At 60.2% G+C, this 15,168-nt stretch overlaps 1 protein-coding gene and 1 long non-coding RNA gene across 2 annotated transcripts in view; both read right to left on the minus strand.

Annotated features, from left to right (window-relative positions):
* LOC144736716 (uncharacterized) overlaps positions 1-15,168 on the minus strand; it is a 501,200-nt gene that overhangs the window by 37,573 nt on the left and 448,459 nt on the right. The gene's annotated exons all lie outside the window — the stretch shown is intronic.
* Positions 1-15,168, minus strand: part of LOC144736730 (uncharacterized) — a 50,923-nt gene that overhangs the window by 10,936 nt on the left and 24,819 nt on the right. The window contains 4 exon segments of the mRNA XM_078619366.1: positions 623-817; positions 1,546-1,698; positions 6,271-6,351; positions 14,878-15,110. Coding sequence (XP_078475492.1) covers positions 623-817; positions 1,546-1,698; positions 6,271-6,351; positions 14,878-15,110 — 662 coding nt within the window.

Genomic DNA, 15,168 nt, shown 5'->3' on the forward strand with positions numbered 1-15,168 from the left:
GGGGGGGCAGAGAGAGGGGGGGGGGTAGAGAGAGGGGGGGGTAGAGAGAGAGGGGGGTAGAGAGAAAGGGGGGTAGAGAGAAAGGGGGGGTAGAGAGAGAGGGGGGTAGAGAGAGAGGGGGGTAGAGAGAAAGGGGGGTAGAGAGAAAGGGGGTAGAGAGAGAGAGAGGGGGTAGAGAGAGGGGGGGGGTAGAGAGAGAAGGGGGGGGTAGAGAGAGGGGGTAGAGAGAGGGGGGGGTAGAGAGAGAGAGGGGGGTAGAGAGAGGGGGGGGGTAGAGAGAGGGGGGGGGTAGAGAGAGAGGGGGGGTAGAGAGAGGGGGGGGTAGAGAGAGAAGGGGGGGTAGGGAGAGGGGTAGAGAGAGGGGGGGGTAGAGAGAGAGAGGGGGGGTAGAGAGAGAGAGGGGGGTAGAGAGAGAGAGGGGGGGTAGAGAGAGAGGCGGCTAGAGCGAGAAGGGGTAGAGAGAAAGGGGGGTAGAGAGAGAAAGGGGGTAGAGAGAGAGAGGGGGGGTAGAGAGAGGGGGGGGGTAGAGAGAGAGAGAGGGTTAGAGAGGCGGCTAGAGCGAGAGAGAGCGAGGAGGGGGGGTAGAGAGAGAGAGGGGGGGGTCCCCTGCGTTTCCACTCACCCGCGGGGAGTCGTGGCACCACGCCTCCTGCACGAACACTCGCTCAATCTCCTGGTTCAGCGCCTCCACGCTGGCGCGCAGACGCGGCAGCACCCCCTTGCCCAGGGTGGGGGCCGTGGCCGCCCCCCCGCCGCTCCCGCCGGGCATGCTGGGAAACCCCGCCAGGGCGACGGCCACCGGCTTCGGCATCGCCACCTGCGGTGTGCGGACGCGGGCACCGTCCGTGAGAGCTCAACGCCGACGCGTCTCCAGGTGTGGGACGACTCCAACGTTGGGACGTCAACACGCACGGCGCAAGTTGCGCACCCCGCCAGTTGTGAAGCACGCAAATGCATCCAGCCCCACCCCCCTCTGCCCCCCCCCCCCCCCCCCCCGGCGCACTATAGGGTCAGGCGAGAACGGTAAATGGCGCGCAAAGCCAAATGTAAAGATCCCCCGTGAAGCCTGTAACAGACTGTTGGGGCAAGTGCTGTTAGCGAGTAGCAACTTATGAAGGCCGGAACGGCACACGAGGGGGGTGTGGGTGGCCAGCACCACGCCCGGGCGCCTTCGTCTCCCCAGTGACGATGTTTACACCAAACCAGGTAGTCATTTGAGGCCGAGTCGACCTAGGGGAGGGCCAGGACAGGTTCAGACAATCGTCACCGGTGTTGGCCGCGAGCGTCAATCGAACCCGTGTCGCCAGGTGTTTGTAGCGCAGTGATGTTGACAACAACTCCGCCACCGCTCCACACGACAACAAACACAACAACGGCGGTGACGGTGACGTCACCACGGTGCTCGTGCCAGGCCAGGTGCACTTTTGAGGGCCACGTGAAGAGGGGCAGGTCATAAAGTGCCGTGCCACGCAAACAAGCATTCCGCCCTCCGGCGCGGCCATCGCGAGCCGTCTGGGGCGCTCCGGCCCTCCACGGGGCACGCACCAGCGGCTGGGCGCCGACAGTTGGTGGCGGTGGCGGCGCGGTGAGCCCGGTGAGCCCGGTGAGCCCGGCGAGCCCGGCGAGCAGCGGAGAGACGGCCTCCCGCTCCAGGCCGCTCTGCTTGCTCCGCTGCAGCTGCTGTCGCAGCTTGGCGATCTGTGGGTGACAGAGCGAGGTGGGGGGGGGTGAAATGGGGGCAGGGTGGGGGGGGGGTTGGGGGCGGGGAGAGGTGGGGGCGGGGGGAGTTGGGGGCGGGGGGGAGTTGGGGGCGGGGGGGAGTTGGGGGCGGGGGGAGTTGGGGGCGGGGGGAGTTGGGGGCGGGGGGAGTTGGGGGCGGGGGGAGTTGGGGGCGGGGGGAGTTGGGGGCGGGGGGGAGTTGGGGGCGGGGGGGAGTTGGGGGCGGGGGGAGTTGGGGGCGGGGGGGAGTTGGGGGCGGGGGGGAGTTGGGGGCGGGGGGAGTTGGGGGCGGGGGGAGTTGGGGGCGGGGGGGAGATGGGGGCGGGGGGGGAGTTGGGGGCGGGGGGGGAGTTGGGGGCGGGGGGGAGTTGGGGGCGGGGGGAGTTGGGGGCGGGGGGGAGTTGGGGGCGGGGGGGGAGTTGGGGGGCGGGGGGGGAGTTGGGGGCCGGGGGGGGAGTTGGGGGCGGGGGGGGGAGGGGGAGTTGGGGGCGGGGGGGGTGTTGGGGGCGGGGGGGAGGAGAAGTTGGGGCAGAGGGGGGGGGGACGGGGAGGGGGCGGGCAGGGGGGGAGAGAAGTGGGGGGCAGTCAGCAGACACTCCCGCCAAGTGGGGGCGGTGACGTCACCGCGCCCGCTTGTGCCAGGCTAGGTGCGTGCACCTCGAGGCCACGTGAAGAGTCGATGGCTCGCTGCTGACAGGAGGTCACGGGACAGACCCAGTTGCTGTTTATTAACTGACCGAGATAACTGGCAAATGCACCACCCGTGCTCCCCACTGTGCAGACTTATCCAAGCGTGTACGACGACACGCAACGTCGTATCTGTATACACACGTACACACGCAAGCCGATGCACAGAGACACCCCAACACACCCACACAAACGCAGACGTACACACTCACATACCACAAAGACTGTGACGAAGATCCCCTCCCGTGTAGCCTGAACAGACTGTAGGGGCAAGTGCTGTTAGCGAGCACCTATGAAGGCCGGCACGGTACACGAGGGGGTGGTTGGCCAGCACCACGCCCGGTCGCCTTTGTCTCCCCTGTGGCGATGTTTACACACTGCACCAGGTACTCATTTGAGGCTGAATGGCCCTCGGGAAGGCCCAGGACCGGTTCAGATAATCGTCACCGGTGTTGGCCGTGAGCGGGAATCAAACCCGGGTCGCCGAGTTCATAGCACAGCCCGCTAAACCACTACACTACCGCTCCCACGTACACACACACACCCACACACACATACCCAGCCACCCTCAGTGAAAGGTTAGGACTCCCCAAAGGCTGAATTAGACCAGCGCAGGCTGATCCATGTGAAACAGGAACTTCTCTGCAAGGTGAGCATGCATTGGGCCTGTCTGCATGTACAGCCGTCAGCCTGTCTGCATGCTCACCTGGCTACCTGTACGTCTGCCTGGAAGCTTGTCGACCTGCAAGCTTTCCCGGGTTGTCCACTCTCCGCCTGCCTGCGCTACGAACGTGCATGGCTGTGCGTGGGGGGCATTGTGACCAGCAACCAAGTCATGATGACACAAACCCCAGCGCAACCACACTCGGCCCCTTCATGCACCGCTCACTCCATACGCAAAGTTCAAAGGTTCCCGGTATAGCCTTAACAGACTGTAGGGGCAAGTGCTGTTAGCGAGCACCTACGAAGGCCGGCACGGCACACGAGGGGGTGGATGGCCAGCAACACGCCCGACCGCCTTTGTCTCCCCAGTGGCGATGTTTACACAGTCGACCTAGGTAAGGCCTAGGACCGGTTCAGATAATCGTCACTGGTGTTGGCCGTGGGCGGGAATCGAACCCGGGTCGCCAGGTTCGTAGTGCAGCGTAGCGCTAACCGTTGCACCACCGCTCCCCACTCACCCCACACACACGATACCACCCACGTATTACAAACGCCACTCCCCATCGGGGTAAACCACGATACTCACCGTCTAGACGCCGCTCACCATGTACAACGACTCTAAACAGCATCCACACGCACCACACTCCCCACCCTACACTCACCACCTACGGCAAAGCTACGCCTCTGCTCTATACGAGCCAGTGCGCGGGTAGTCGTGTTGTAGGTGAGCGAGTGGGTGGGTAGGTAGGCGTGCTGTAGGCGAGTGGGTAGGAAGGTGCGTATGTAGATGAGCGAGTGGGTAGCAAGGACGGAAGCTGGGTATGCGAGTAATTGTGTACGTAGGCGAGTGGGTAGGGTCGGTTGGTAGCTGGGTAGGTTGTTACCGTAAGCAGGCTGGTGGGCACGCGAGTTGGTGACTCGGTAGGCAGGCGAATGCGTGTGTGGGCAAGTTGGTATGTGGGCTGGTGTGTAGGTGGGAAGGTGGGTAGGTGGGTAGTTAGCTTGATAGGTGTATAGTCGGCACAAACGCAAGTACTAGGTGAGAAGACAGCTCAAGGGTTATACTGGTAGGAACGTCCTGGTTACACCAGCCCACAGGGGATTATTGTGTCCGTCGTGCAGGGAGGGGCTGGGAGGGGAGGGTGGCGAGGGGCTGGGTGGTGAGGGTGGGGCTGGGTGGGGAGGGGAGGGTGGGTAGGGGCTGGGTGGGGAGGGGAGGGGCTGGGTGGGGAGGGTAGGGTAGGGAGGGTGGGGCTGGGTCGGGTGGGGAGGGGCTGGGGAGGGAGGGGCTGGGTGGGGAGGGTGGGGAGAGTGGGGCTGGGTGGGGAGGGGAGGGTGGTGAGGGGCTGGGTGGGGAGGGGCTGGGTGGGAAGGGTGGGGCTGGGTGGGGGGGGGCTGGTCACCCTGTGGTGCCCTTATAAAACTCAACGTTTAACCTACTCACGCCGGCTTGTGCCCACCCTCACAGTCGGGCATATTTGCGGAATACACCACGCCGCCGTTGACCCTGGCCATTGATCGTTACTACCAGCTCCCTCCGCAGGAATGTGTTTTATGTGTGTGGGTAGGTAGCGAGGTGGGCAGGTAAGTACATAGGTGTAATGTATGTCGAACGTCTTTCGCACCGTACTTAGCGAAGCGTGCTAAATCGGAGGTGCGGGGGAGGGAAGGACAAACTAAAGCACAAAGAAAGTCCTAAAGAAATGAGTTTTCAATCTAGACCAGGGGTGGGGAACCTTTTTTCTGCCAAGGGCCATTTGGATATTTATAACATCATTCGCGGGCCACACAGAATTATCAACTTAAAAATTAGCCTGTTATTGAATTTCGAGTCCCGCCTGCGGTTGCTTTTGGCAGGGCCAGACCAAATGATTTCGCGGGCCTCATACAGCCCGCAGGACGGACGTTCCCCACCCCTGATCTAGCCGATGATTTAATAGTGCATAGCTCCAGTGGCTTCGTAATAATCGGATGTAAGAGCGTTCCAGACGGCTGCAGAATCGCATGCGACAGCTTGCTGTGTGTATACAGGTGGGCAGGTGAGTAGGTAGGTGGGCAGGTGAGTAGGTAGGTGGGCAGGCGAGGAGGTAGGTGGGCAGGTGAGGGGGTAGGTGGGCAGGTGAGTGGGTAGGTGGGCAGGTGAGTGGGTAGGTGGGCAGGTGAGTGGGTAGGTGGGCAGGTGAGTAAGTAGGTGGGCAGGTGAGAAGGTAGGTGGGCAGGTGAGTGGGTAGGTGGGCACGTGGGGGGGTAGGTGGGCAGGTGAGTAGGTAGGTGGGCAGGTGAGGGGGTAGGTGGGCAGGTGAGTGGGTAGGTGGGCAGGTGAGTGGGTAGGTGGGCAGGTGTGTAGGTAGGTGAGTAGGTAGGCGAGTAGGTAGGTGGGCAGGTGAGAAGGTAGGTGGGCAGGTGAGGGGGTAGGTGGGCAGGTGAGGGGGTAGGTGGGCAGGTGAGTAGGTAGGTGGGCAGGTGAGGGGGTAGGTGGGCAGGTGAGTGGGTAGGTGGGCAGGTGAGTGGGTAGGTGGGCAGGTGAGTGGGTAGGTGGGCAGGTGAGTGGGTAGGTGGGCAGGTGAGTGGGTAGGTGGGCAGGTGAGTAGGTAGGTGGGCAGGTGAGTGGGTAGGTGGGCAAGTGGATAGGTAGGTGGGCAGGTGGGTGGGCAGGTAAGTTGGTAGGTGGGCAGGCGAGTAGGTAGGTGGGCAGGTGAGTGGGTAGGTGGCCAGGTGAGGGGGTAGGTGGCCAGGTGAGGGGGTAGGTGGGCAGGTGAGTAGGTAGGTGGGCAGGTGGGCAGGTGGGTAGGTAAGTGGGCAGGTGAGGGGGTAGGTGGGCAGGTGAGGGGGTAGGTGGGCAGGTAAGTCGGTAGGTGGGCAGGTGAGTAGTTAGGTGGGCAGGTGAGTAGGTAGGTGGGCATGTAGGTGGGCAGGTGAGTAGGTAAGTGGGCAGGTGAGTAGGTAGGTGGGCAGGTGGATAGGTAGGTGGGCAGGTGAGTAGGTAGATGGGCAGGTGAGTGGGTAGGTGAGTAGTTAAGTAGGTAGGTGGGCAGGTGAGGGGGTAGGTGGGCAGGTGAGTAGGTAGATGGGCAGGTGAGTGGGTAGGTGAGTAGTTAAGTAGGTAGGTGGGCAGGTGAGGGGGTAGGTGGGCAGGTGAGTGGGTAGGTGGGCAGGTGAGTACGTAGGCAGGCAGGTGAGTAGGTAGGTGGGCGGCCTCACCTCTTTGCGCTGCTCGCTGCTCTCCCACAGTGGGGCCCTGCGGTGCGGGTCCCAGCTCTCGTCGGCCCAGGCCCTCGGGGTCTGCACGCGGACGCAGGCAGACGCACGGAGTGGGGGCGTGGGGGGGGTGACGCCACCGCCACCACTGTCTGACCCCACCGCCCCCCCCCCCCACCGCTTACTGGCCATCTGCGAAAACGAGCCTCACGGCTCGTTGGATTTCTCCGGGATAAATAAATCACGAGTTCCGTTTATTCCGATTCTGAAAAGCAAACCGGCACGCGCTGGCTGTGTGTGTGTGTGTGTCAGAGGTCGCAATCGGGTACCCGATACCCGTACCCTACCCGATACCCGGCTACCCGTACCGGGTACGGGTACCCGTTTGAGACCCTGGTGCGGCTGGGTACGGGTAGGCCGTGCGTCACTGGTGAGTCACCGTTTGTCACTCATTTCCCAACGTCTTGTCTCTTCTCACAATTCAAGTTCCTAGAATCAACCCACCCGTGCCTGCAACGTTGCTTCATCCCAGAGGTCGCAATCGGGCACCCGTACCCTACCCAATACCCGGCCGGGTACGGGTAGCCGGGTATCGGGTAGGGTACGGGTAAGGAATCAAAACCCGTTTACGAACTCTGGCCGCCGCAACTCCGTCACACGGACGATGCACGTGGCGCCGTGCGCACTGCCCGGCCGCTCCGGCGGTTTGAGTCGGTCGCGTGTAGGCTCTAGGTCCCAACGATGAAATCGATTTGAAATCGATTTCAAATCGAAAATCGTAATTTGAAACAGTGCGATTAGCAAATCGCAAAAGGCTGCGATTTTTGTTTGCGATTTGAAGAGTCCGATTAATTTCTTATTGGAATTGTTTTATATTGTTATTATTATAACTTCATTTATTTAACTTAACAATTGTTCTATGTTTGATTGTGCTGTTTCGATTAAAACACTTTAATAAATACATATTGGGAGCAATTGATATATTTTAAGTTCTCAGAAGGGGGGGGGGGGGGGGGGGGCGCGGGCGAAGTAAAATTCAGCCCGTCAAGCCTCGCAACCCCGGCGGGGAGTTATGATCACAAACTATCCGACGCTCTCCCGACGTCAGGACCAACCGCCCGCCCGCGTGCGCACAGGGGCTTGCTTCCGGCCACCAATCACACACACATACACACACACACAGACAGCGCGTTGCCTAAGATGGCAAACCGTACAAAGGCCGACGTTCCGGGCGACGGCCCTTATTTGCATGTCGCGTCAAAGGCGGGTGGCGCGCGTTCGTTCGAACGCATGTTGGCGCGCGTTACGTAACGCCAGACATTTAGCGCGGAGTTTCCTGCGCGTTAAATCTATTTATTTATTAATCGGGAGGCACTCATCCCAGCGCCTCCGGTGGCTGCCGAGGTCACGTGATCGCTACGCCCAACGTGATTGACGGGGCATTAAAACCGCGACCCGACCACTCACGGGATGGGGTAAAGCGTGGGTATGGTCCACACGCCCCCCTCTCTCCCCCTCTCGAGAGACGCTCCCTCCCTCCCTCTCCCCCTCCCTCCCAGGGCGTGTTGAGACTCGCCGGCCACCGCACCACTCCAGGGATGGGGGGAAGCAGGTCTCTCAACCCCTGCAACACCACCACCACTCCACCACCAACACCACCAACACCACCACTACCACCACCACCACCACTCCTCCTCCCTCCTCCACCACTACCACTCAACCACCACCACCACCACTCAACCACCACCACCCCTCCACGCCACCACCACCACCCCTCCTCCACCACCACCACCGCCCCTCCTCCACCACCACCACCGCCCCTCCACCACCACCACCACCACCGCCCCACCACCACCACCACCACCACCACCCCTCCACCACCACCACCACCACCACCACCCCTCCACCACCACCACCACCACCAACCCCGCTGCATGACCCCAACATGGTTCTGAGAAATAAATTGACGGGTGGTAATAATGAACGTCGATATTTTCAAGCCAATTGTCCATTGTGCGAGGTATCCCCCCCCCCTACCCGCTTGCTAGCAAACCGCAAGCGAATTTAAAACCAAAAACACACAGTGAAGTCAACGGACGCTCTGCGCGCTTGACGCAATTTGTTCGCACTGGCCGGTAACTTGGCCACCACATTGTCAACGACGAGCGAGTTTAGAAAAGGTCTCGTATAAGCGCGCCAAGCCATCAAATTGATTTAAATTGCATCGTAGCTATTTTATGTTTAACACGCAGCATTGCTTGCGCGACCAATATTACTCGTAATCAAGGTTTTTGGGTGAGATCGAGCAAGTATAATTATTGTGTCGTAACCCTCCACCACCCGACACGGCCAATCAGCAAGGCAAATCGCCCGATGACGCTGGATGTAACTAGCAGCGAAACGTCGCGGTACCTCAAATTGTAAATGTTTGCGGATTTACTCTGCAACACACCAGTGGGCTGAAGTAGTACACTACACTATACTCTACATTACACTATACTATACACTACACTCTACATTACACTATACACTATATTACACTATACACTATACTAGTTAAATACTTGGCGTTTTGTTAACGTGACAAATCCCCTACCAATTGGCTGTGTCGGGTGGTGGAGGGTTACGACATAACATTTAAACTTCTGCGATCTAACCCAAAAAACACCTTTGTTACGAAGAGCTATTTTACATTGGCGCGTTCATACAGTACGTCAATCTTCACAAACGACTCTCACGATAGAATTTCACAACATTAATAAATCACCTCGCACACCCCCCCCCCCTCCCCCCGGGACATTGCAGGCGGCACACGGCACACGCGAGCAGGCGAGTGGAGGGGCTGTGGCCTTCATCGTTATTTTTAGAGACATCTCGAGAGGGAGCCGAGGCCGACACCAGGATTGTTAAAGCATCCACGTCTCTGGTGACACGGCCATTGTGACCCCCCCCACCTCCTCATCCGCCCTCCCCCCCCCCGGTGCTCGTTAGCGCCGCTGAATCGCGGAACCGCGCCGATCCGGTGGGCCCAGCGGACCCACCGCCGGCACCATTGCCGTAGCGACCGAGATCGACGAGCCGCCGATTGAACGGCGCCGCGACGGTCGGCCGGTGCTCAACCACCGGGCGAGCAAAGCGGCGGCCGAGCCCCCCGAGGTGTACCGTGACCCCCCCCCCACACCCCCCCCCAGGCCGACTAATTACTCTCCATCTCTCTCGCTCCGGACAATCATCTTCACATTTCGGCGACGTTAAAAACCGAAGCGGGCGAGTTTCAGATTGAAGTATGGAGTTTTACGGATTATTTCAGATTTACATTTTTTGGGGGGGGGGGGGGGGATTTTCAGAGCGTTTCCACGTCGTGTCCGTGTGACGCGACGGCGGCCACGACAACGATGGTGACGACGATGGCGACGACCGTGACCATGGCGATGATTGCGATGACGACGACCGTGACCATGGCGATGATTGCGATGACGACGACCGTGACCATGGCGACGAAGGTGACGATCTCAATGACAACCGTGACGACGGTGACCGCAATGGCGGCGACGATCGCAATGACGACGACGACCGTGACCATGGCGACGACGCCCGTGACCATGGCGACGATCGCAATGACAACGACGACCGTGACCATGGCGACGACGCCCGTGACCATGGCGACCATCGCAATGAAAACGACGACAGTGACCATGGCGACAATCGCAATTACGACGACGACCGTGACCATGGCGACGACGCCCGTGACCATGGCGACGATCGCGATGACGACGATGATGACGACGATGATGGCGACGATGGCGCCAGGTGCCCTACCCGGCGTGCGTGCGACGTCAATCCGAAACAAAATCACCGTGCAGAACGGTCCGAAACTTCGTATTTCAGGGCGGATTTTCAGGAATTTTTGTTTTTGTTTTGGAACGGTCAGAAAATCGTGAGCGCATCACCAGTCACTAACGAGTGCATTGGGCTGGGATCATCTCACTTGGTAGCTCCGCTCCAGCGGTCAACCGACTTCCCACTCAGTGGTAGAGTTCCAAGTCGGATATAGAAACCATTTCAATGTCATACTATTTGCTTAATTTCACCAGGTAAGGCTCCACTGAGCTATGCAGCTCTTTTAGAAGCGACCTGGCCATCACGAATGACAGCTCAACGAAGAGGATATCGTCATCACGTGGAATTTACAGCAGCAGCAAAATTCTCTGAACACGTGACGCCGATTTCAAAATGCGCGGGGAAAAGAAAAACGCAGGACCCGGGAGAAAAATCCACACGCAACCTCCAAATATATACAGCTGGCGTCACAGGATCGGGGTCGAACTCATGACCTCCTCCTGCATACCAGACAAGGAAGTTAACATCGCCACCGTCGCACCCCTAGCAAGGCGAATATATAACAAGGCGCAGGCAGACATGCAGAAAGATCCCATCTCTAAACATCTACAGGAAATTACAGCAAAACCAAAACACACAGATCCCCCCTGTAGCCTGTAACAGACTGTTGGGGCAAGTGCTGTTAGCGAGCGGCACCTATGAAGGCCGGCACGGCACACGAGGGGGTGGGTGGCCAGCACCACGCCCGACCGCCTTTGTCTCCCCAAGGGCGATGTTTACACTTAGTAATTTGAGGCCGAGTCGACCTAGGGGAGTCCCAGGACAGCTACCGATAACCGTCACTGGTGGTGGAAGTGAGCGGGAACCGAACTCGGGTCGCAGGTCCGTAACGCGTCGCGCTAACCGCTACGTCACCGCGATACCACACACGCACGCACACGCACGCACACGCACGCACACACGCACGCACACGCACGCACACGCACGCACCACACAGACACACGCACACGCACGCACACGCACGCACACACACGCACACACACGCACACACACGCGCACACACGCGCACACACGCGCACGCACACGCGCACACACACGCACACACACCACACAGACAGCCGTGCCACACTCACACACGCGGACACACCACACAGACAGCCGTGCCACACACACAGACAGCCGTGCCACACACACACGCACGCGGACACACCACACAGACAGCGTGCCACACACACACGCACGCGGACAGCCGTGCCACACACACACGCACATGGACACAACACAGACAGCCGTGCCACACACACGCACCACACAGACAGCCGTGCCACACACACACTCACACGCACACACACGCACACACGCGGACACACCACAGACAGCCGTGCCACACACACACACACTCACACGCACACACACGCACACACCACACAGACAGCCGTGCCACACACACACACACACTGACAGCCGTGCCACACGCACACGCACATGGACACACCACACAGACAGCCGTGCCACACACACACACACGATGCACTGGGTGCGGTGGGGGCGGCCAATCCATCAGGGCGGCAATGTGACGGTTGGACACGTGGCGATGCCCTCTTCTGCTCGTTCTTATGCAATGCCCCCACCCAGCCCCTACCCCCCCCCCCCGATCGAGATCCGAACTCGTGGCTCTTTGGCTTTCGAGCCGGACGCCCGGACCGCAGGCAGCGGGTAACCCCCTCACCCACCCACCCACCGCCCTCTCCCCCCCCAGCACCAATGGCACCACCGCTTTTTCCGCGGATCAGAGGAAGTTCACTCCGGGAAAACAAGACCTTGACCCGGTGGTGTCGTTAAAGTTTCGCTCGTTGCTCGCGCTCGCACCTCGTGCGCGTCGCCAACTTTGCCAATCCAAGACGGGGGGGGGGGGGGGACAAAGGTGCATCTCTTTCTCACCAACCCCCCCACCCCAACCCCCTTCCCCCAACTCCCCCACGACGCCCTCCTAGAGACACGAGCTCAATTCCTAGCAAGCAAACCGCCAGAGCCACGCACTTTCACATCATCTCGACCGAACACTCATTTATTGCAAAAACTGCTTTGCGCGCGTCAAGTTTGCCGTCCTTCCCCCCCCCTCCGCCCGCCCGCCCGCACCTCCGATCAACGCGGTAGCGGCAGTTGCGTTATACTCTTTGGTTCTTTCGGTAAAGTCCGTATAAAGAGAAAATAATAAATTACATTATTTTCTCTTTATGCGTGACTTTACCGAAAGAACCAAAGAGTAATTTTCCTGCAGTCACGAAAGCTCCAAATTAAGTAAGTTGCGTTACACAACGACACAAACTCGCCCGTGCCTCCCAGCTGCCGGATTGAGGAGAGAATTAAGCGACCGTGCTCAAAGGGCACTTTTGTCTTCCCACAGCGAGCAACGCCCTGTAAGGGGTGGCTGGTGGTGGTGGTGGGGGGTGGAGGGTCAAGTGCTTATGTAATAATCCCACACGCAGGCACGGACCGCGCAGGAGGGAAACGCCGCGGCGAGAGGCACGTGGCCACGCAAAGTCGTCCTGTGCCTCCGTCTTGGGGCACGCCGCTGTGCCGAGGAGATGCCACCTCGCCTGGCGCGCACGCGAGGTCGTGGGTTCGATCCCGACCCCTGCTGTGTATTTGGAGTTTGCGTGCGTCTCTCTCTCCCCCAGTGGTCGCGCTGATTTTACTCCGGGTCCTCCGGTTTTTCCCCCTCCACATTTAGAATCGACGTCACGCTTTTTTTTAGAGTACTTGGCTGCTGTCAACTTCCACACGACGACGATAAACCACCACGTGGTTGAGCTTCTCATTTGTGACGGTCACTTCTGAAAAATAGCTGAACAGCTCGGTTTTACCTGGTAAAAATAAAAAAGTTAGTTTCTAGTTTTAACTTATTGGGAGGTGAAATGTGGGAAGCAGTTTCCTCCTGGGGGGCCCAGGGCTGGAGGTCCCTCGATCCCCCCCCTGCCCCCCCCCATTCTGGACAGCCGTGGGGGAAAGCAGCAGCAGCCGGACTGCGGTGGCAAGCGCACAAAACAACCACGCCCCGATCATCATCCAGCGAGCTAACCACTGCGCCACCGCCCGCACACAGCAAGGAGAGATAGTGAGAGAGAGAGTGGCACAGAGACAGAGGGAGATAGCGAGAGATAGTGAGAGAGCGAGGCACAGGGACAGACAGAGATAGCGAGAGAGAGAGGCACAGGGACAGAGGGAGATAGCGAGAGAGAGAGAGAGAGGCACAGGGACAGACAGAGATAGCGAGAGAGAGAGAGAGAGGCACAGGGACAGACAGAGATAGCGAGAGAGAGAGGCACAGGGACAGACAGAGATAGCGAGAGAGGCACAGCAACAGAGGGAGATAGAGAGAGAGAGTGGCACAGCGACAGAGGGAGATAGCGAGAGAGAGAGGCACAGGAACAGAGGGAGATAGTGAGAGAGAGAGAAACGGGGGCAGCAGCAAATTCTGCTGCGCTTTGTGATCGTCGCGCTCCATCACCGAGGGGGTAACTGCAACGCGCCGTTGTGCCCCCACAGGTCCAAGACAGGGGGGGGGGGGGGCACCCTTGAGGGGCCGGCGGAGGGGCCCCCCTCTCTCGGCAAATTCGTCCCGCAAGAAAAGAAAAGATCGATAACTCCATCTGCCCCGCTCGCTCCTTGGCGGCGGTCACAGCAGCGACAGAGGAATTTGACTCATCTCACTTGCACTCCAAGTCACTCCCCCCCCCAAGCCATCGCTTGGGTGGGGGGGGGGGAACTTTATGGCAGGCAAATGACTTTGAACGCGTTGACGTTGACACTAAACGTGGGAGGGGAAAATAATCGGAGGACGCCGGAGAAAAATCCCCGCAACCACGGGGAGAGAGAGTGAACACGCGGACGCCAAATAAACCACCAAGAATCGTCAGGGTCGGGATCGAACCCACGACCTCCTGTACACCAGGCGAGGTAGTCAACATCTCGCCACAACGGGACCCCCTCACTGACCGCGTCCCCGTCCCCACCTCTCTCCCCCGCCTCCCCAAACAATAACAGAAATTCATGTGGACGTCGTTAAGAGCCCTTGAACAGCGAGGGTCTCGCCGTCGCAAGGTAAGGGAGGAGGGGAGAGAGGTTTAAGAGTCTGAAATGTGTTCAAAATTGTGCATCTGACCTACCGCTGCTGGTCCCACTGCGGTGCCACAACGTGACCTCAGCTCCCCCAACCCCCCCGACTGCCGCCATTGCAAACCCCGCCCACTTTCACATAGCCCCGCCCACTGTCCCGCAGAGGTCGCAAACGGGTTTTGATTCCTTACCCGTACCCGGCCGCACCAGGGTCGCAAACGGGTACCCGTACCCGGCCGTACCCGTACCCTACCCGTACCCGGCCGGGTACGGGTAGGGTACGGGTATCGGGTACCCGATTGCGACCTCTCGGATGAAGCCATGTTGCAGGCGCGGGTGGGTTGATTCTAGGAACTTGAATTGTGAGAAGAGACAAGACGTTGGGAAATGAGTGACAAACGGTGACTCACCAGTGACTCACGGTCTACCCGTACCCGGCCGCACCAGGGTCGGGTACGGCTAGCCGGGTATCTGGTAGGGTACGGGTATCGGGTACCCGGTTGCGACCTCTGCTGTCCCGGCAGCCCCCCGGGCCCACTGCCCGCATCACGGAGGGTCACAGCTTTTCTAAACCAACGGCACCGCTCCGCGCCAGTTCCGTGCCGGGCTCCCGCGCCCGGGAGGAGACCCGCGCCGCTGCGCCGCCCTCACCTGGGTGGCCTTGTCCCGCACGGCCGGCGCGGCGGGGTGGGGGTGGTGGTGGTGGTGGTGGTCGCGGGGCCACTGGCCCGTCAGGTACGCCCCCGCGATGGCGTCCAGAGGCGCGGGGCAGCCGCCCCCGCCGCCCGCCGCAGCCCTGCGGGCGGGGCCCCCCACGGAGGGGGAGGAGGAGCTCGCGCGCGCCACGCGCTGGCGCTCTCCTGCTGCTCCTCCTGCTGCTGCTGCTGCCGTCGGGGTGCGCGGAGAAACGGCAACAGCGGGGGAACGCGTTACGGAAATACT

This window comes from Lampetra planeri, chromosome 62, assembly GCF_965212315.1.
Source record: "Lampetra planeri chromosome 62, kcLamPlan1.2.h2, whole genome shotgun sequence".
Classification (NCBI taxonomy): domain Eukaryota; kingdom Metazoa; phylum Chordata; class Hyperoartia; order Petromyzontiformes; family Petromyzontidae; genus Lampetra; species Lampetra planeri.